At 41.0% G+C, this 22,771-nt stretch overlaps 1 protein-coding gene across 1 annotated transcript in view; it reads left to right on the top strand.

Moving 5' to 3' along the window:
• Window positions 1–1,590: 1,590 nt before the first annotated feature.
• The window catches only part of timm50 (translocase of inner mitochondrial membrane 50 homolog), a 72,740-nt gene continuing 51,559 nt past the window's right edge, over window positions 1,591–22,771 (top strand). The window contains exons 1-3 of the mRNA XM_083985144.1: window positions 1,591–1,894; window positions 6,799–6,955; window positions 10,267–10,298. Of these exons, the coding sequence (XP_083841270.1) occupies window positions 1,625–1,894; window positions 6,799–6,955; window positions 10,267–10,298 (459 nt within the window). The 5' untranslated portion in view covers window positions 1,591–1,624. The remainder of the gene's footprint in view (window positions 1,895–6,798; window positions 6,956–10,266; window positions 10,299–22,771) is intronic.

Below are 22,771 nucleotides of genomic sequence, written 5' to 3'. Positions count from 1 at the left end.
TTGATTCGGCGATCGCTAGATTGGGCATAGCTAACATTGGAAGTGCTCTTAACCACGCATCAATAGGAAAGCGCATGGAGCGGTCACTCCTCATGGACACACAGCTGGGTTGAGATGACTCTGGTTCTTCCTCATGAATCCTGAGAGAAACACTGGATGGACAAAACAGTGGTGATGGTTTGAAAGACTCAGAATAAGGCAAAAGTAGTTCAGTGTTGCCAAAACGTCTACAGGAGGAGGGAAAGGTGTGTGGGAATTAGGCTGTGGCTTCTATAAAAAACTAAGCAGGACATCACGTTGTCTTTTATAGGTTCTTTTTACAGACGAAACGACTACCAGCAGTAAGTACAGTACATCAGCGTTCTCTTCTCCTTTCTCTATAACACCTTTTCCTCTTCTGTGGGTCTGAGCTTTGACCTTAGTTGACTCGACACACAACACCAATGCCACCTTGTGGTCTGAAGGTGAAACGTCGCAAAAATATAAATGAATTAATCATGTGCAGCAGTAACTTTGCTTTAAAGGGATAGTTCAGCAAGGGGGGTTGTATGAGGTACAAATGGTCATTAAAGGTCCAGTGTTATCCGTGATATCTAGCATTCAGATTCGCAGTGTCACTCACTCGCTTGGTCTTAGTTCATTGTCCAATTATTGTGTTTGTCATGGTGTTTTGTTCTCCTGCCTGTCGTGAGCAATACAAACTCTAGTTTTAGTTTAGTTTCCTGACAGAAACAACCTGCAAAACCAGTCTTGATAGAGTTTCAGTTATTCCACCTTTCAGCACATAGCATCTTATCTGTGTTCATCATCGCTTTTAAATCCTCACTTTACAATAGTGTATCTTTAAAATAGGATGACAGGTCACTCCTCATGGACACACAGCCAGAATCACTAAAAGATCTAAAACCTACCATGTTCTAGATATAGAATATACCCCGCCCCCTCATTTGAATATTGCAGGTTGAAATAAAAAGAGCAGTGAAATAAATGTGACATTAGGAAATGAAAGTCCCCGGAAATAAATAAATGTGACGTAAGGAAATAAAATCAGGATATAAATGAATGAGCCGTTAATAAAAGTAAAAATAGTATATATTAATCTATGTATTTTTACTTATTTGTATTATATTTTATACATATTTATCTATTTATCATCCGATTTAATTATTTTGGGACTCATTTCATGGCTATATTTATTTATGCATTTATTATTTATCAATTTGATAAAAATGGCATTCCATAGTTTTACACTCCCAGAGAGTTCTGCATGTTACCCGTGTTTCTTGCATTAGCAATTAAAGTTGTTATGATTATGTCTGAGGGTGTTTTTGTTTCAAAAGTTATTTTTATAACAGCAGGTGATATAATATAACAAACTTGGGGCATTTTGCCATCAACCATCATGGCAGTTTCTGTTGCAATCGAAGGTCAGACTCAACTGCGGCCTCTGATTGGACCGTCCACTCTAGAGCCCGCCCCCTTCCCGCTTACACGTGGCCTTCCTCTGCTCTGATTGGACCGCCCACCTGCCACTCAAACCACCAGCAGCCAATCCGGCGCCTTTGTCCTTTAGACACACACACGCTCGCCGGCAGTTTAGTTTAGAGAGCTCCTAGTATCCAAGATGTCGGCGACGTCTGTGTTCCCCATGTGTGTGCGGGCCAGCCGGGGCCTCCTGCGGCTGAGGAGCGGGGCAGCGGCGGCTACTGCTGCGACCCCCTCCCCGGCCTCCTCCTCCTCCTCCTCCCCGGGCCTGGTGGACACCGTACGGACGCTGTCGCAGGGAGTCACAGACAAACCACCACCGGCAGCGACGGGGACGGGGACGGGTGGACTGGCGCAGGCTATCCTCCAGGAGAGGCTCCAGCAGCAGCAGCAGCAGCAGCAGAGTCAGGTAAGGTGCGCTGGATTTACTTATCGACACACGGAGAGAGCGAAGAGAGTAACGAGTAACGTAATGTATGCATGTAACACTCTGCAGAATCATTGGAAACTTACCTCACTTTTATCAATGGGACAATTTAAAGCCATAATAACTACATCTTATTTATTTATTTATTTATTTTTACCTCTAACTGCTCGTGCTTTTAACTATGTTTCAATTTACCCTAGTCACCTTAAATTCTGGTATTCTGTTATGTTTTTGTGTGTTTCATCTCGGCTATATTGTAAATGAGGTTAACTTACTCCTCAATATATCTCCGAGTTTAAATAAAGGTTATGAAATGAAATGGTTATGAAATGAAATGAAATGTAGGTAACAACGTTGCAACCCCGCCCACCCGAGCTGCCCGTGTGAATGAAATCGACTGACTCCACTCTCGTATCTGACATTTCCAACCTGTGGTTATTAAACTGAGAAGGCTGTGTGTGTTTTGTAACATCTAAACATCCAGCTGACAGACAGACACCGAGCCATATTATATGTGAGCTGTGTGTTAGTATTACTCGGTATAATATCAGCTCGAGGAGTGTTTAATTTCTGCCCCACTGCCCCGTTTGTCCCCGCACTAGTCCCCCTCAATGAATGAATGAACCTCAGAGTAAGTTAGCTAGCATAGCAGGCTAGCAGGCTAAGGTTAGCATGCTGCTTCTCCTGGGACTGACAGCTTTCAGTCTTTTTAGTTTGACACGGGATGAGACAGGGACAGCAGCAGCTTGACTAGCGCTTTCCTCCACCCTAGTCGCTTTAATAATTTCCCACAAAACACTTCATTAATCTCTGTGTCTTCGTCCTCTGGCCGGTTATTGTGACAGTTAGCAGCCAGTTAGCATCAGCTCATGACTACAGGCTGTAAGGTGAAGCTTCAGACCTTCATGTAGCAGCTTTTTACACACACACATGCACATGCGCGCTCGGCTGACTGACAGCGTGTGTGGTGGTTTATCTGCAGCAGCCGTGGTTAGATAAATGGTGTTACCATGATCCAAGGTTTGTTTGGTTTGAAGGTCAGGAGTACAGACGTCCCCTCCCCTCCCCTCCCCTCTCCCCCCGCGTGCAGCTCAACCTTCCCCTGATACCCAAATCTGCAGCAGAGCAGACTACTACTACACACACGTGACTGACATGTCGCTGCTGTGAATTCTTACTGAATCCTTTATTAGGTGCTGAATCATTTCCTCCACCTTGAAGACGAAGTGACATTATGACTGACTTCATACTGCACCAGAATAATGAAGGGATTGCATAGATGTGCATAAATGTACTCCTGCTCTGGCTCTCCAAGGTGACATGGGCTGGGATTGGGGTCCCTGTTTGATTTAACAGAAAGGGGAAATGCTTATAGGCTTTGGAATCGCTTCTCTTCTATGCCAGAGGATAGAATAGCCAAAAAAAAGTCTTTAACTGGGATAAAACACATAACTATCCTTGTTATCGTGACATGAAAGCTATCCTCAGCGAGGCTGATCAACAACATATTTTCACTAATGGTTTGCGTTGTAATGTTAATTTTGTGAAACATAAGTTATTTCTTGAGTATAAAGAAAAATGGGCGAATGATATCTGGTCTAAACCAAAGCTCAGAACCTATTGCCAGTTGAAAAATGTACAGTATATTGTTCAGAACCTGATGTGACTTTGCCATTGGATAGATCCAAGAGATCTTTATGTGCCCAGTTGAGGGCTGGATTCTCCCTCTGGCAGTAGAAGTAGGTCGGTTTAACTCAGTACCTGAGGATGAAAGACTATGCACATTATGTAATTTAAATGTAATTGAGGATTTACTATAGCTACTTTCATAAAAAGTGCCTGGTCAAAAAGAAAAAGTGAATTATTTATGTGAATGCCATGTGGTTTTTGTTTTTGTTTGGTTTTGTCTGTGCTCTGATGATTTTGTTTGGTGTCTAATTAAATATGATGATAATGTGTCTTGTAGGCTGGGCGCCTTAATTGGTGCACGACACGTAAATAAATATAAATTAATTCAAATTCATACACTTTTTTTTTTTTTTAAACCAGAGGGGCTAGTTAGTTTGCTTTGCATATTTCCAGCAAGTCAGGTGGGTGAACTATCTTTCTAGACCTTCATAGTTGGAATATTCAAATAATAGTAATAACAATAATACATTTTCTCTCCTTACTAACCCAGCCCTATAGTAGTAAAATAAAACTGAAAGACAGTCCATCACATGGCCAAGGTCCTCTCCTCATCCCAGGTCTTGTCTTGGCTATAGGCCTATGCCTCCACATTTGGTCAGATTCCAGATGTTATTTCTAACAGCTGTGTGCATTCAATGTGTGGTCAAGATGTGGAAGAAAGTCACTGCTTTATGTTTGTTAAAAAGAAAAAAAAACTAGGGTTAGGGTTATCACAGATATGAAGCAGTGGAGGTAGGATCGGATGTTCAGCCTTTTGAAAACTGAGACTGGAAGAATTCAATCGACTTTGAGAAGGTTGTTGTGATGTTGACATGTTGTTTCCTCATGGATGTCACATCAGCAGCACATTTTGTACAGCCTCGTTTCCCAAACAGCTTGGATGTTGTGTAAAACATGAATGCCATCTGAACAGGATGGTTTGTAAAAGAGTTAAACCCCAAATTGACTTGAAAATAGCACATATTGAAGTGAAAACTGTCGTGTTGTTCTAAAGAGTCGAAATGTGAAAGTCTCATAGGAGGTCAGGTCATGGATGTCAGATCATCTGGCTTGTTATCAGTCAGCATCCGTGATGACATGACATGGCATAAGTAGCCTGTACATTTGTGAAGGCACCAGGCTGATCAACAGGATTCGTAGCAACATACTGTACATGCACCATCACTTTATTAGGGAAACCTGTTCAACTTGTAGTGAATGTAAATCTAATAGGTCAGTCATATACCAGCAACCTACTATACTTAGGCATGTAGACATGGTCAAGGTGATCAGCTAAGGTTTAAAGGGGTAGTTCCTTTTTTGAAGAGGATATTCGCACATCCATGTGTTTTCTGTTGCAGGTGCAGAGTTCAGTGTGGTTTGCAGTTTGTAAAAAAGGAGAAACTCGCACACTGCTTCTTGCTCAGCATCACCATTTAATGATAAACTGACGTTTTGGTGGTATGACCTTCCTCAGAGTGTAGGGATAGGTCAACATTTTGGCAAATTCACCCATTGCCATAATCCCTGTCATAGGTGTAGATTAAAGGGATACTTCACCCAAAATCGATAATTCACCAATCATCTACTCACCGTCATGCCACATGCCAAGGAAGGGTTTGGAGAACTTTTGGAGTCATCAAAACTCTTTAGGAGTTCCAGGGGGGGTCTGGCTGGCAACAGGTTTCATATAATGGAGGTGGACAGAGTTCACTTTTGTATCGTCTAAAACACACACTATGAAATACCTCCATACTGCTCGTCTGTACTGACCCAAGTGTCCTGAAGCCGCCACATGAAAAAGTTGTTTGGAAAAAATGAATGTGATCTCAGTTTTTATCCTTGTTGTAGCAGTAGTTCCCAGTGGCTGTTGATGTTTGTGCGTATGCGTGAGATTTGCTGCGAGATGTTGGTTCGTCGTTGTTAAACTATTGGATGTATGATGCAAGCACGGAATTATCTCATAGCGTGGTGAATGTGCAGGTCACAGCATTTTGGAGTTCATGGATTGTGAATTTAGGGAAAACTGAAAGGACCATGTGCCGCATCTCTGCACATCTCTCTCTCAAAACAACATGCACCAACAAATAAAGGTTATTACTCCTGTGACTATAGGGATTATGGCAATGGGCAAATTTGCCAAAATGTTAAACTATCCCTTTAAACTGTGCATCAGAATTAAATGGAGGAAAGGCTGATTTAAGAAACTCTGAACGTGGCCTGGTTGTTGTTGGTGGTGGTGGTGGTTCAGAAACCGCTGAGTCACTTCTCAACCATCTCAAGGATTTAAGAGAGGATGGTCCGAAAAAAAAAAGAAGAGAATAAACATATCCAGTGAGCAGCAGCAGCTCTCTGGGGGAAAATGCTAAATGGATTTAGAGGGAAATGTTTGGACTGGTTTCAAGTGTAGGTGACGAATAGAATAGACGACCTCTGTTTCAGGGAAGGCCTCGCTCATTTCAGCATGACAGCGTCAAGCAGTCATAACATTGTATTGTGTTTCTATTAGGGATGCACAGGAATTCTTCTTTTCCACCGATAGCGATAACTTCCTGCTTCTCAGAACTGATGCCGATAACCGATAAGGTTTTTAATAGTTTATATCCACACCTGAGGTTAAGAAAGCTGAGATGTAGCTAGTGAGTAAAGACGAATTCAACATTATAGCTCTGCCTCTGACTTATCTATTTATTTATTTTTTATTGGTGAAGTTAAGTGATAGACAAGGTGACATAAGGGACAAATACATTACAACACATGGACTAAACATACAAACAGTCGACTTAGGTACAGACAACAACAGGAAACGTGTCACGATGATACGATGATACACTGTATGTAGGCTATGTAATATGTGTGTGTGTGGATGAGAGGCAGGTGGAGTGGTATTACCAGTATACATTTATAATATGGTATATGATACAATTAAAAAAAAAAAGTAAATCAAAAAAATGTAGATAATTATTTACATTTATGTAGAATAATTGCTTTGTGACTCGCCGAGTGACACAATAATACAACCAACATGACTACTGTCCACACTCACTGAGCAGAGTTCAGACAAAAGCCTGTGATCATCAACAGTCCTGCAGCAGCAGCAGCAGCAGCAGCAGCAGCAGCAGCAGCAGCAGCAGCAGCAGCAGCAGCAGCAGCAGCAGCAGCATCCTCCTCCTCTGTTTCCATGGACATTCATGATGGACGTGTTTGTGTTTGTCCAGGGCCAGCCTCCTCCTGAAGGAAAGGAGGGCGAGAGAGAGGGAGAGCAGACGGAGGACAAGAAGCAGAAGGAGAACACAGCCTACGCTAAGAAGATGGTGCTACGGTTGGCGGGGCTGATGGGACTGGGCGGGGCAGTCGGCATGGTTTACATATTCGGTGAGTGTGTGTTGTGTTTCATGTTCCTCACTGTCTTCTCTGGGTTCATTACAATAAAGAGGCTTCTGGTTCTGTTGGAGACACCTGTTGGAGGCTCCTTTAAGATTTATAAAATGTCAAATCTAAAATTTTATATGTAATTTATTTATTTTAACTGGTAAGGGTTGCAAAGAGGCGGAGAATTTCCAGTAAATTTCCAGAAACTTTCCATGGGAAGTTAAGCTGGGGAATTTTGGAAATATTCCAAATTGGAGACTTTCCATTGGAATTAGGGGAATTTATGGGAATTACAGTATAGGGAATTTATGAGAATTGGAAGTAATTTAAACAAACTATATCATATCCAAACATAAATGTTAGGCTAATATTTAGTTTTATCATAAGCAGACATCCATAATACAATTTAAAAAACATGAAATTTCAACAGATTTATTTGCTATTATTATTATTATTATTTGCGTGGAACTTTATCAAGTTTTAATTCTTGTATTCAGTTCTTTTACTGAACAACAAACACATGAATGTTGAGTAAAATATTACTCACCCACCCTCCCCCACCCAATCAAAAAGTAAAATTTCTGATTTATTCCCGTTTATTCCGTTTATTAGTTCAGCCGCTCAGCTGTGTTCGATCATCTAGGGAGGGATGTCACGATTATACATTTTCTTGGTACGATTATTGTCAGATTATCACGATTAATATGCATTAATTAATTTCACAACACTATGAATGTGTAAAATCAAATATAGTCAAAATATAACTACATTATTATAATATTTCAAGTATCTATTAATATGTGACCAATTATTAATCCCCAGGGGAAGTGTTTGAAATATTCAGGTCTATACCAAATGTTTACGTTTATTCTAATCATTTTTTGTTTTGTTTTGCTTTTTTTTTTTAATTAAAAATGACATGCTAACATTTAAATTCCTACCTATTCAATGTTACATTAGGTAAATGGACCAGTATCTGTGCATTTACCTTTATTTTGGCGCACATCTGCCAATATGGTTCCAACATATCTTTTTTGGGAAGTGACGGTATTTAGGAATCTTTACGATTAAATAATTGTGGCGTTTAATACCGCGATTTAATTGTGAAAACAAGTAATTGTGACATCCCTAATTGGTAGATAATTGATCATCAGAGTTTTTCTTTAAGTATGTTTTTAGGCTTTTTGCCTTTTAATGGATAGTATATTTGAGACAGACAGGAAATGGGGAGGCAGAGAGAGGGAATGACACGCAGCAAAGGGCCGCCCGCCCGAGCCGGGATGTGACACGGGGCCGGCTGCACATGGGGTTCCTGCTCTACCAACTGAGCTAAAAAAGTTTTTATTAGTTAGTTAGTTAGTTTTATTAGGTATCCGCGGGGTCTTGAAAAGTATTAAAAGGTGATAAATCAATTTTGGGAAAATGAAGACCCTTAAAAAGTGTTAAAAAGTCTTTTCATGACTTTATAAAGTCTTAAATTTTTAAGGTATTTTTTTCTGAATTAGCTGTCCAAGAGTTTGAGTCCTAAAAAACATTGTGAAAGTGTGTGAATTTATTCATTTTATTAAAAAACAAAGATGAACCGGTACATAAAAAAGAAAAGAAGATTGTTGTTTTGGTTTTTTGAGAGTGGAGCAATGTTTTTTTTTTTAATTTTTTTATTATAAACTTTGCCTTTTATTTATTATCCTAGCCTATTTTGAATACTGTTGTATCATAGTGGGCTATAGTCTTTATCACAAACTAGAACTGTTAAGTTAAAAGTGTCACTGATGTAAATGGTTACAGCTTGAAGTGGCGGTGAGGTGTTGAAAAATATTGAGAAGGTTTTGAAAAAGTCTTAAAAAGGTATTAGAATTAACTTTAAGATTCCTGTATAAACCCTGAATAAGTTATAGCCAAACTTTCCAAAAGCAAAAAAAAAAGGGTTTAAATGTTTTCTGTGATGGAGAGGAGAACTACTGGATGCAGTTGCAGCTGCTGTGTTGCTTTGAGCTTCCTGTTGAGACGGGTGGAGCTACCAGCTGTCAGTTAGAGGTGATAACAATAACAGTGACACACAGACAGACAGAAGCCTATAGGAGGTTACATCATCAGTGTGTCAGGTAGAAGATAAGATACACATGCAGGCTGTGAGCCGGTGCAGTCCCAGGCAGTCGGCTCAGCCTTCGGTCACCAGCAGGAGAAACACAGAGAGACATGTGAGACTTTGAAGTGAAGACACAAGACAGCGTTATGGACTTTTCCACTTAGTGAAGTGAAGAGGGTGAGTTGTTTTCCAGCTGCAGTCAGTCAGAGTGGTGCTTCATCAGTGTCCTCACAGAGACACCACTGCTTTTTATATTTAGGCTTTAACTGTGGGACAGGGCTGTGTTTGGATTTTCTATTTGCTCTTTCTTAACATGATTTCTGAGGTTATTGGAGGAACATGCTGCTGCAATATCACCAGAGAACGATGACGCATTTGTACAACATCCTAATGTTTTATAGTGTCTAACTACTTTGGAAGAGAAGATGTCGGGGAATATTCCTGCTGCATGTGTGGAGTAGTGTCTTGGGAATTTATGCTTGATAACTTTGGCTTTGATTTTGTCTCCGCTATGTGGAGTAATCTCCTAGATACCCTGCTCCGTGAAAATATGCATGTCACTCACTGTCTTTGTCTGATATTGCTGCAGATGGTTTTGTGAAATACTGTTTATTTTAGTTTGGCTTTAACCAGACCTGAGTGACTCACTCATATTCTGTAGAGTTTTCAGGGAAAACAAAGAAAACGAGTTGCTTTTTGTTAAGTATGTCTCTTTTATCCTTCTTTATCGGCCATATTTGATCAATAGAGGTGGTGCTTTTTTAGGAAAGATAAAAAAATGTGAGTTACATCAGCTGTTCACACACTCGGTTATCATTTCTTTAGGAAAATCAAGACTATACATCATCATCATTGTTTATTGTCAGACTCAAGATTCATAAAAAAGCATGCAACATTCAATACATAAACACAAATCACTCAATCAATTAATCTGTCAATTTATCAATATCAACAACATATCCTAGACATAAGAGATTTTAGGAATAATACAAATATTCAGAAAGAAAAACAGTGCTAAGCAAGACAATCAAACAATTCAGTCCTTCATTTCAGCAGTGGTTGAAACTGTGAGACTCTAAAAACCATCCTCTAAAACGACCAAGCTCAAACCTGTTTAAAACTGTGGATGTTGTCTTCATATCATGTTGTAACGACGGACAGTGGCGAGATTCTTTCTCCACACACGTTATTAACTGTCTTTTTCCTGTTTTTTTTTCCTTTTCAGGCACCAATTCAGTGGACGAGCAAGGAAACACGGTGAGTTTTATTGTCACACACACACGATCTCCCACAGGTGTCGCCCTGCACACGTTTCCAGCAGAGAGCCGTCAGCACCCGTTCTCCTGGCTGACTGTGGCTGGACGCTTGTATCAACACAGTGAAGGCCCATAGAGTCGTCCATTCACGCGGGAAATGGGACAATGACACGTGTTAAAGGGATAGTAGCATTTTTTTTAAAAAGTGGGGTTGTATGATCTACAAATAGCCCCTAAGTACTTTAATTGCAGTAGAAGACTCTCTGCACTCCTCCTGTTAGCAACGCCAGCCCATAATAGCCCTGCCCAGAGATTTACAACATACAGTGTTGTGAAAAGACCCAAAGAAACGGCCTATTTTCACGGCCTAAAAGAGGTTTTACCTGAAAAAAAAAACACAGTTCCATTGTTTGCTATAATATAATTTTTTCCAGCCCTTCAAAGTGCAGGAAAAACGCAGTTTTTATTTGGACCGAACCAACTCACGTATCCCTCCGCCCAGGGTTAGCGCCCGCCGATCAGCAGTTGGTTAGGTCCAAATAAAAACTGTGTTTTTCCTGCACTTTGAAGGGCTGGAAAAAATTATATTATAGCGAACAATGGAACTGTGTATTTTTTTTCAGGTAAAACCTCTTTTAGGCCGTGAAAATAGGCCGTTTCTTTGGGTCTGTTCACAACACTGTATGTTGTAAATCTCTGGGCAGGGCTATTATGGGCTGGCGTTGCTAACGGGAGGAGTGCAGAGAGTCTTCTACTGCAATTAAAGTACTTAGGGGCTATTTGGAGATCATACAACCCCACTTTTAAAAAAATGATACTATCCCTTTAACCAGAGCTGGGCGGATGCGGCGGGCCGGCGTCGGCACACTTTAGCACGCCGCCGTTAGCTTCTCCTTTCGACACGGTGGAGATCCTCTTCCTGTTCGGTCGGACGCTAACGGGCACACTTCACAGGTGTGTGTGAGGTGTGTGTGTCTGACGGAGGCGTGGACGTGGACGTGAACAGACGACTGTAGGAGCTGTGGGAGGCGTCGGTGTGGGAAAGGAAGAGAGCACACTTATATCACCTCCAGCATCCGCCTTTTGTTCACCCTCGTTATGTAACCTCAGGGCGGCACACTCGACAGGTCGGTGTCTGAGTGGTCTGAGGAACATCAAAGACCCTCTTCATAGCCTGTCTCCATGCACAAGTCGGACCGCTTGTGATCCGATCAGAACCAGCAGTCTGGATCAAATTAGAGTTCTCAATGGGCCTGGAATAATAATAATACATTTTATTTGTAAAGCACTTTTCATAAAGTAATCTCAAAGTGCTACAGAAACCAGAAACAAAATAAACCAAACCAAAACCCGACCTGGCCCGACCCGCGGGTGGTGATATTTTTGTCCCAAACCAGTTTGTTTAGGTTTGATAGATCCCGTCATGTACGATAATGAATTTCTTTCTCTGAATTATCATCTAATTCGGTGGAACTGCATCAACTGCATATGTTTTTTATCAGTCCTGAGAACCCCCCCCCATTTCCCTCCATCACTCCCCAGGGGTGGGGTTGGGGCAAAAAGTCTCAAATCAATTTGACAGAAGGCAAATATGTGATTTCAGTGCTGTATTTTTCAAATACATGTAACGAACAGTACTCTCTTCAAGGCAAATAACACAATTTCAGCAAATGTGCTGTTGCTTCCATATAGATGTAACTAAAGTGAATGTATTGGGGGGGTCATAATTTGAAAAGAACACAGGAAATGTTGAGTTTGTAGCAACGGCATAATTCATTACATTTAAAAAGAAAAGACCAACGGAAGTGAATCAAAACCATCAAAATGTGGCTTCTTATTAAAATATGACCAGTTTCCCATTAAAACATATGGGATTCAGAAAGTTTAGGCAATAATGATGGCTCTGGTTACTGTTTTAGTAGTAAAATGATAAACGTCGGTAAAGGTCACTTGATAAATTGATATTTTATCATTTTATAGGTAGAGTCTGGTGTCTGATGTTATCTGCTGCCCCTAACACCCGCTAGCTCGACGCTAACCTCCGCTAACGTCCGCTAGCAGTGGTGGTTAGCATCCGCCGCTAGCACCCGCTTCCCAGCTCACCACGACGGCCCTCCTGCTCGTTACAGCATAATTCACAAAACTGATCCGACCAAATGCATCCAAATCAGCCAGAATGATGAGAGAATGAAGACTGACCTCAGCTGAACAGTTGGCTTCACTGATGAGCTTGTGTCTCTGTGTGATGCTCCTGTTGCACAGATCTAGAGTCCAGGTTGTTGGAAGTCGGTGATACTGGTGGTGGTGAAACAGCACAAGGAGATAATATAATAATGAAATGGATGCGCTGCCTGGTGGGTGTTGATGGGGCAGCTGAGGGAGCAGTCAGACAGGATCTGCTGCTGGAGGTGTCGCTGTGGGAAGACGGGACACTTCAAAGGGCACACTTCTCTCACTTCTCTCACTTCTCTCACTTCTCTCACTTCTCTCACATCAGGAGCCTTCTGTCGGGACAGAAAGCCCAACGTGTGGCGACGGCTTCCTGCTAAGTGGCCTTTGTCCCTGGGACTTTGAAGCTGTCTGGGTGGAAATGATGACAGCTATTGTCTTTATTCAAGGCCCTCGCCTCTGATTGGAGCTTCAGCTGTTTCATTTTTAATATCAAAAAATCCAGCAGTCTGTCTTGCTGCCTTTTATGGGCACAAGGTTCAGGAGTGAAATGCAGGAAACTATCATTTAGTTTGTGACATTCATGAACCTTAAAGGGATAGTAGCATTTTTTTTTAAAGTGTGGTTGTATGATCTACAAATAGCCCCTAAGTACTTTAATTTGCAGTAGAAGACTCTCTGCACTCCTCCCGTTAGCAACGCCAGCCCATAATAGCCCTGCCCAGAGATTTACAACATACAGTGTTGTGAACAGACCCAAAGAAACGGCCTATTTTCACGGCCTAAAAGAGGTTTTACCTGAAAAAAAAAAACACAGTTCCATTGTTCACTATAATATAATTTTTTCCAGCCCTTCAAACTGCAGGAAAAACACAGTTTTTATTTGGACCTAACCAACTGCTGATCGGCGGGCGCTAACCCTGGGCGGAGGGATACGTGAGTTGGTTAGCTCCAAATAAAAACTGTGTTTTTCCTGCACTTTGAAGGGCTGGAAAAAATTATATTATAGTGAACAATGGAACTGTGTATTTTTTTTTCAGGTAAAACCTCTTTTAGGCCGTGAAAATAGGCCGTTTCTTTGGGTCTGTTCACAACACTGTATGTTGTAAATCTCTGGGCAGGGCTATTATGGGCTGGCGTTGCTAACGGGAGGAGTGTAGAGAGTCTTCTACTGCAATTAAAGTACTTAGGGGCTATTTGTAGATCTTACAACCCCACTTTAAAAAAAATGATACTATCCCTTTAATTCCTACAAACACTAGAATAACTTTCTATTTAGTCTGAAACTGAAAGTGATTATTTAGGTCGGTTGTTGTGTCTTTGTGCTCAGCTGACTTCCTCCCAGCAGGACGGGGCTGCTCCTCCTTCAGAGGACACACTTATCTCACCTGCACATCCTGTCAGAGCCCTCGGCTCCATCACGACACACACTCCTCGTGTGTGTGTCATATCGTCTCCAGCCTTCAGAGGACACACTTATCTCACCTCCTCACCCCAAAGTGCACTCTCATCCTCAGAGAACATTCACCGGCGTGTGCCAGAGCAGCCTGGGAAATGTAGTTCAGTGTGTGTGTGTGGTCCCAGGCTTCTGGCTTCTGCTTTGGTATTTAAGTTACTACAACGATGAAAAGTCTTATTTGGCCACTTCTGTAAAGCTGAGGTGTTAACAATGAACAATGTGGGAAACCGGTCGATGGAACTAATGGTTTTCATGATCAGCTAACGAGCTGCTAATCGTTTCCTCGTTTTAGGCAAAAACGGAGCTTCACCCAAAACATCTTTCTTGTTCGTTTTGAAAAACAATCTCCGTAAACACGGCCTCGTTTCCAGAAATATCTGCGTACACATGGATCCACTGAAAACGACTCTGAACGCTGTCGTACGTATGCCAGGCCTGTGTAGAGTGTGTGTGGTGCTGTAACACTGCCACACATACACACCCTGCTGTAATTAAACTCCAAACATTATGAAATGTTGACAGGGAGTCGTGTCAGTGCAGATATAACAATCCATGATGATTTAACGGGTGCGATTAAGCCGAACCGTCTGTACACTGTAACGTCCAGCGGTGTGGCTCAGGTTACAGGTTAGAGCAGTGGAGGGTATGGCATCATCGTTTCACAAAAGATCAGGGGCCGTATTCACAAAGAATCTTAGGGTTAAAAGTAGCTCCTAAGGGCTGAATTTAGGAGCAACTCCTAAAAAAAGTGGGCGTGTCAGTCTTAAATTTAGGACTCCTAGTTTTTTAAAATAAGAGTAATTCACAAAGTATTTTAGGCCTAAAAGTAGCTCCTAAGTCTGGGAGAGCTTAAAAGTCCTCGTGAGGACTCCTAACTCAGTAAGACCTATTCACAAAGAATCACAAATGGCTGCAGCCAGGCAAATGTATGGAGGACTGCAAATTGCTGCAGAGGGGGGTGCTGGAGCACCTGCCCCTTTGCCCTTTGATGCCCAACGTGCCTTTTTGTCGGTGTTTTTTTTTTTTTTTTGTTATCTACAACATTTTCGCTATAAAACGGGAGTAGTGACGGTGACGAACTGTCTAATATAGGCGTCGCCGACACTCGACAACCAATCACGTGTTGTTTGTGCACGAGAATTGACGTAATCCATAGCAACGGGGCGTCACTCTTAGTTTGCTCTTAGTGATTTATCCTTAGTAAGAGTAGGTCTCAGCGGCTTTGTGAATAGCTTTTAAGAAAAAACTCCTACGTAAAAACTTTTAGCACGAGTTAGGAGCACTCCTAGCGGTAAGATAAAAGGCTTTGTGAATACGGCCCCTGGTCTGGTTTAAAAAGATAAATGAAATAAAAATAAAAACAGCGTTTCCATCTGGATGGAACGCTGAAATGATAAAACACTTATGCAGATTCAATAAATCTGTATTCATGTGGACGGGCTCGCATGAGAAGAATTGTTCTTCATGGGAAAACTAAACAACTTAGTTAGTTTGCAGCTCAGATTCCTGTGTAAGAGAGAACCCAGGCATGAAGTTATGATGCTACACTAATGACAGCCGTATGAGGTTCGCTTTGTAAACACTGTGTACTATGGTCCGTGAACGCACCGTCCCTCAGTAAGTGCAGTGAACGTGTGACAGAGTGAATATGAACCTCGGGGCTGAATCGTGACCTAGTGACGGATCGTTTGGCTGTTTATCAGTTCAGGGAGTTGGAGAACGATGCACTAATGCAGTTAGGGCTCCTGCTAAGCACTGAACGATTCAGTGAACACATTTTTTGAACGAATCATTTTAATGAACTGATGGTAGTGATTCAGTACATCACAAGTGACTCGCGTTGCAGAACAGCGCTGCACGGAGCCTCCTGTGCATTATTGATTTCTGAATGAATGGATATGTTGCTTAATTTTGCCATATTCATTTTTTTGGTACAGTTGTAGGGGAAACACTGGTTTAGTTTTAGTTAGTTCAACAAGTGATTCTTAGGAATTGACTAGTTTTTATTCTAGTTTTTCAGGTTTTAGGAGAAAGCCTCGGTGAGACGTCTGAAGATCAACTTCTAGATTTGTGGGGTTTTTCCCTTTTAGTTGCATCCCATAATGTTCCCATTAGGGGTGGGCGATATGGCAAAAATATCATATCACGATTTTTTTTAAAGTAAAATCACGATTTTGATTTTATCACAATCTTAAACCAAAAAAAGAAAAACAGACAGTTTAGGCCAAAGAACCTTTCTGAACAGATTTTAATCTAAATTGTTGCAGTTTTGCCAATATGTGCAAACAACGTAAACATAGTAAAAGGTAACAACACTCTGATAAAGCCACTCTTGCAACATAAAAGGTAGCTTTCAGTAAACATGAAAGTAAAATATCAATGAAGACATTACTGTTTGTTTTATTCAACACAGTCATTTTAACAGGATTTAAGTATATCAAACCACTAAATAGCTGATTGAAAAGGGTCAAATAAAAATGTCAACTAAAGTAATTGTGGTTGAATGTGCCCTAGATGATCCTACGATCTCCGCACTTTGGCAGATCGTCTAAACGCTCTAATCCTTCACAATCTAAAATCGTCATATCGCCCACCCCTAGTTCCCATCAGTCCTCCTGACTCTTATCTACCTGTGGGTCGTACTCCCAAGTCGTCCCATATTGAGCTGTGGCGTTTTCTTCCTGCAGCTTTAGACATCTCTAAGAAAACTACTAAGCTGATGTTATCTGACATTCACTTTAGTTTTAAATTGTACATTGTAGTTTTTATTTAGTTCTCATATTTATTTTTTTCCCTGCTAGTCTTAGTTGTAGTGAACTGTAACAACGCTGGTCTGCAGAGCGACGGTCAGGTCGACTCACGGGAACGAGGGTCCGTCCTCTCCTCCGTGCTGTATTGTAAAGGCCGGTCCCTTCCCGCTGTCACACGTTATAAACTGCCTGGCTGTATCCTGTCTAGGCAGACTGAATCACTTCAAAGCTCAGGCACACTTCTCCCCCCTCCCCCCTCCCCCCTCCCTCCTCCTCCCACAGAGGACACGACGGGCCTGCAGCTGTCAGAGGTGAAGCTCTGGGAAGAGATTCTTCAAAGGACGCTCCTGCTCCTCTCATCATCAACTTTACATCTTATTATGCTCAGACTTCTGTCTGGTTGGATGTGAGGGGGAAACTGCAGGAAACCAGAAAAATCAGCCGCTTCTTAAAGGGATAGTTCACCCAAAATTCAAATTGCACTCATTATCTACTCACCCTCATGTCAAGCTCCTCTTCCTGGTTCGTCCAAATTTGACAAACCGGGAAGAGGAGCTTCCGCTACAAACAAGCTTGAAATATAGACTTATTACATTTTTTTCAGAACAATTTCGCATTTCGGGGCTTCAATACAAGACGGACATATACGAGCACTATGGAGGTATTTGGATGTTTTTTGGTGTGTCTTTTTGTTACGAAGAAAACAAAGTGGTATCCATTTGCAACCGTCATATGGACATGCACTGCTACGCCGAGACCCCCTGTAACTCAGAGAAGCCACGGAGGACTCTGAAACTTCTCCCAGCCCTTAGTCACCATGAGGGGGAGGAGATAATGAGTGCAATTTGAATTTTGGGTGAACTATCCCTTTAAAAAACACCTCCTCTTGTTTGAAATATTGCCGTGGCTTCATCCGAACAATTTCAGATATCTGTAATTCAGTTTTGACTAGGCAGAAAGAAAGTTAAAGATATCTCAAGCATCATTATGACAAGTCTGAATTATTGGCTCGGGCCCTAATTTGTCCTTAATCTGCAACGTCATTTGGCCTTGTCAAAACTCTAATTCAAGATATCTGTAATTACATTCTGACTAGGCGGAATGAAAGTTACAGATGTCTCTAATCAAAATTCAGTTCAAGATATCTATAACTTGATAATAGATACCTACAATTTAATATATTAAATTATTGATATTAAAAAACTTAATATAAGATATCTTAAAAGGGACATGTAGATCTTTAATTGAGGTGAATTAAAGATATCTTGAACTGGAATTATGACTAGTCAGAATCAAATTGTAGATATCTCAAACAGGAATTCCTACTAGTCGGAATTTAGTTAGAGATACCCGTAATTCACATAGCGGATATCTGCAACTGAATTGTAGATACCTGTAATGACAAATCCCATATGTTTGAAAAGTTGAAGAGCAGAGTTTGTGTTTTTATGATGTGAGACAAACATCTGCAGGTGCTTTTCACTTTGCACTTTGTGCTTCTAATGTTGCATTATTGAATAGGGCCCACACACAGATGTTCTCCAGCTGTGGTAATCAGCTCTGATATTATTAGACAGGAAAAGAACTGAGGTGGTCTGTATCTGTTGATCAACTGATAACTTGTCTCTGGACCTCACAGATCTCACAGGATGTTTGTAGCCTATTGTTGATGTTTGAAAGCCTGTTTAGTTGTTATCAACTTGTTTGCCATGTGAGAAAAAAGAAATAGTGATGCATTATTTTATTTTGGCATTAGTGAAATCAAATCCAATCAAATCGAAATCACTTATTTATCCGTCTGGGAGATGGGCCTGGGTTTAAAAAAAGAGATTTTCCGATTCATATCTATCTTGATTTGAAAGGTTGGATATGGATTCATAAAAGCCTTTGTTTGATCTACTGTTGTGCCATTTCCTGTTAGTCTCAGGCTAACGCTGGGATTCCACGCTGCTGTTTACATTTTGTCGTGTCCTCTTCCTGTTGAAATGCAGCACTTACTATCAACCATGACTGTACGGTTTTTAATGTAAACATTAATATTTTCAGTAATGCACCAAGTTGGAGAGTTTCATCTTTGTACAATTTGCAGCAGTAGTTCTGTGAACATCTGTCACAGCCCAGGAAAACTTGTGTGAAATTGCAGCGAATGGGAAATCTGTTGGAATGGGACATGGAGTGGTACCCAGCCTTAGTGGTAGATGCTGAGTGAACCACCTCAAGCTGTCGATGGGTCTATTGAAGCATTTGTAGAACGCCACAAGAACTGATGATGAACCTGAGTTTGGTGAAGTTCACAGAGGAAACACAGGCGTCGTTGACATTTAGAGAAAAGCTGATAAATTATTCTACCAAGATATTCACATGAGTCAACCTCTTCTATTCTATTGCTGATGTGAAGCATCAGTATGTCAGTGGTTCTCAAAGTGGGGTCTGGGGACCCCCAAGGGGTCCATGAGAGGGTTAAAGGGGGTCCCCAATGTTTTCTTGAAATTTTACCACTTTTTTCTAGAATTTTTAAAAACCTTTTTTCAAGACTTTTCTCTAGAAATTATATGAATTTTTCCAAAAATATGAAAAACTTTGTCCATAAATTTCTATAAAATCTTTCAAAAAAAAACTTCACAGCATTGGCCCTAATTTAAATGTACATTGACTAAGGGTGTATTCACACCTGCAGTGTTAGTGCGCACTAAATTTAGATCGCACTAAATTTGGTCCAGTTTGGGTCGGTGTGAAAGCACATCGCACTCTAATGCACCAGAACTAGTGCGGCCTGAGGAGGTGGTCTCGGTCTCTGGTGCACTTTGATGTGTGAAAGCAACCGCACTCTGGTGCGACCCAACTGCCAGGCCAACTCAACAAGTTTGAGCTAAAAGGGCTCCCGTGTTTAACGTTTAACCGGGAACTAACGGGACCGAGCTGGGTGAACGCAACCGGGAACCAGCCGGAAGTACCAAACAGAGTTATACATGCAAACAATATAGAAATAAATGAGCAGAGCTACTAACAACCGGCCCTACTGGAGTCTCCATCATGAACGTTTTATCCATCAGCGCTTCCAGATTTCAGCCGGTAGTCATGGAGACATGACGCTCTCCAAGTTTGGTCCCGAGTGACAAAAAGCAGGTGTGAACGCAACCGCACTAACTGAAAAAATGAAACGTTGTATCATTTTAACATTTGGTGCTGCACTAAACATGTGTAAAAACACCCTAAGAAAGTAATGTTATTTAAGTAATGTTACACAGTCTCATGTGTTCCTGATGTTTGTCAAATGGGGGTCCGTGGTCTTGTTTGTATCGGTGTAGGGGTCTCTGGTGTAAAAAGGTGTGAGAAGCAGTGAAGCACCACAGTGTGTGATGTTGACCTCAGTGTCACTCCCTGCTGTGTCCTGTAGGTGGCACCGCTGAGGCTGTTAGGAAGCAGAAACAGAGCAGCAGCTGAGACGGCTACAGGGGCGATTCCTCCAAAAGAGTGCCATTTCTGTCCCCAGCATATTAAATGTATAAAAACATGTATTAATATAATATAAATTGCATTTAATTAATAAACAAAGCACCATACACATGAATCACTGTAGAAATTAAAGATATATCATTTTTAATTACTATAAAAAGGCTTTCAAAACACTGAAACAGCCTTTGTTGCATGTCCCCAGAGCCAAACGCTATAGTTTACCACAATGCATAATCAATAAAATCCCTCTAAAATCTCTTTTTTTTTTGCATATTAGTGTGACTTCATATTATATCTACACTTATATAACATTTTCTTAATTAAAACGTAATTATATTTTGGTTAAAATTCACATTTTAGTCCCGTCCCCAGGTTTTCACTCAGTGCTGTTTTAAGATAAGATAAGATAAGATAAGATAAAACTTTATTCATCCCGAAGGAAATTATTCGGCCAGGCCGCTCCAGAGAAAATAGAAAATAAATAGGATACAAGGAGGAAAATATTTTACAGTGAAATTGAATGATATTGTAGCTATGTCAGGGTCGGTCACTCTTAAAACTCATTCCTGTTACCTAAATTATCTCTAGACAGTGTTTGTTGATATCAAAAGTAAAATATTCAGTTAAATCCTCAGAATGTGCTCTGTGTGCTCAGGCTATTAGTATAGATGCTATTTGGCTGATTTCACACAATTGCTGATTTTATGCTAAAAACTCATTGCTGTTACCCTCATTGCTGTTACTCATTCTTCAAAAATGCAATGATAAAAGCAGCAATAAATTACATAAAGTAGCCTGAGATTGACCAGTACTCATTTTGAATGAGTAAATGTGTTCATTAAAAAATTCTATAGCCTACTGAAATGGAATGAAAAATGAAGTTTAATTTTTAAGAGTTACAATGAGCAAATGGCACTCTTTTGGCGGAATGACCCATAGGCCCAGTGATTGGTTATTGATCCATCCTAGTTACCATGCAGCATCCCTCTGTCTCTGTGTGCTGTTGTCTAGATGTTGTGTAGTAGAACAGAGTCTTGTGCTGTGTGTTGATGTGTGGGAACCTGCTCCTGTCCTGCTCTCCCAGGCTGCAGTCCTGCCGTCATACCCAGGCGTCGATGGGCTTTAACGGCCTGTTTCACACCTCAGGCCTCACTAACCTCCCCCACACACACACACACACACACACACACACACACACACACACACACCCCACCAAACAACACACACACACACACACAGCAGCTGAGCACCTTCCCAGTTCACTGCTGCATGTTAGCATCTGGTCTCCCCCAGACCTTAGACAGGTTCATCCTCCATAATAGAAAAAAGGTGAATCCAAGACACAGAAGCTTTAAGCAGCTGATTTGATCTGTTCTATTATGAACTAGCATTTGGATTGAAACGTTTTTGGTTTTTTTTGCCTTGGATTAAGGCTTCAACTAACGATTATTTTCATTATCGATTAATCTGTCCATTATTTAAATGATTAATTGATTAATTGTTTGACATTTTTCACATTTTTTAACATTTTATTGACCAATCAGTGTTTCTCAAACCACAAGATGACATCCTCAAATGTCTTGTTTTGTCCACAAACCAAAGAGAGACTCCGTTTATTGTCATAAAGGAACAAAGAAACCAGAAATATTCACAGTTAAAAAGCTGAAATCAGAGAATTTTGACTTGTTTTTCTTAAAAAAAACCACTTAAACTGATTATTCAATTATGAAAATAGCTGACAATTAGCCTAGTTTAATAATCAATTATTGTTTAATTAATCGATTAATTGTTGCAGCTCTACCTTGGATACACCTTTTCTTCTATTCTTGTGATTTCCATCTTTTTATCCAAAAAGCATCTGGAACTGGTTGAACTGAGCTGCTTGTGGTGGGAAGGAACCATTTCCCTCAGTAATATTGTGAGGCGTTGACCTTTAATCTGTAAATTCAGATGATGTACATAATGTTGTGACTTGATGCTGTATAAAGAGAGTTGAGTTGAACACCTTCAGACACATGCAGACACGTGGTGCTCAGGATGTCCTGGTTGTAGCCTGGGACACAAGTTGGACTAACTAACCCTCTGAATAGTCGATCAGGTGAAGTAAAGAACGGTTGAACTTGAAGCAAAGGTCGACTTGTGACCTCTTTGATTTAGAATTAAAGTCACTTTATAAAGTGAGTGAATGTAGATGAATGGAAAGTTGGAAACCCTGCAGCAGTGCTACAACATCACATCATTGTGATGGTTGTTTGCATCAGAAGTGTTGAGACAACTTGACTAGGAATCGTCAGCATGGTGTTTGTTACAGAAGCAGCGTGAATGAAGCAACAGCTGTTAGTTTTGTGTGGAGAGATATCTGTCAATGTCCACTTGGTTCCTCTGGACGTGACTTTGTAAACTGACGTGTGTGTGTGTGTGTGTGTGTGTGTGTGTGTGTATGAGACTTTTATATAGAAGGTTTCAGACCTTGAGTTTATTATACGAGCAGTGCAGAGGTGAAAGGTCAGAGGTCAGATGAGCCAGTGTGGATGATTGTGGTGTAGGTCTGTCCATGGTGCTGTAGGAGTAGCAGTGTGTGGTCATGAGGATGAAGAGTAGAGTTGTTACGAGGCTGAAGATGAAGACTCGACACCGCCC

This window comes from Trachurus trachurus, assembly GCF_905171665.1.
Source record: "Trachurus trachurus genome assembly, chromosome: 13".
Lineage (NCBI taxonomy): Eukaryota > Metazoa > Chordata > Actinopteri > Carangiformes > Carangidae > Trachurus > Trachurus trachurus.
The sequence above is the reverse complement of the archived record's forward strand: the minus strand, read 5'-3'. Positions and strand labels throughout refer to the sequence as shown.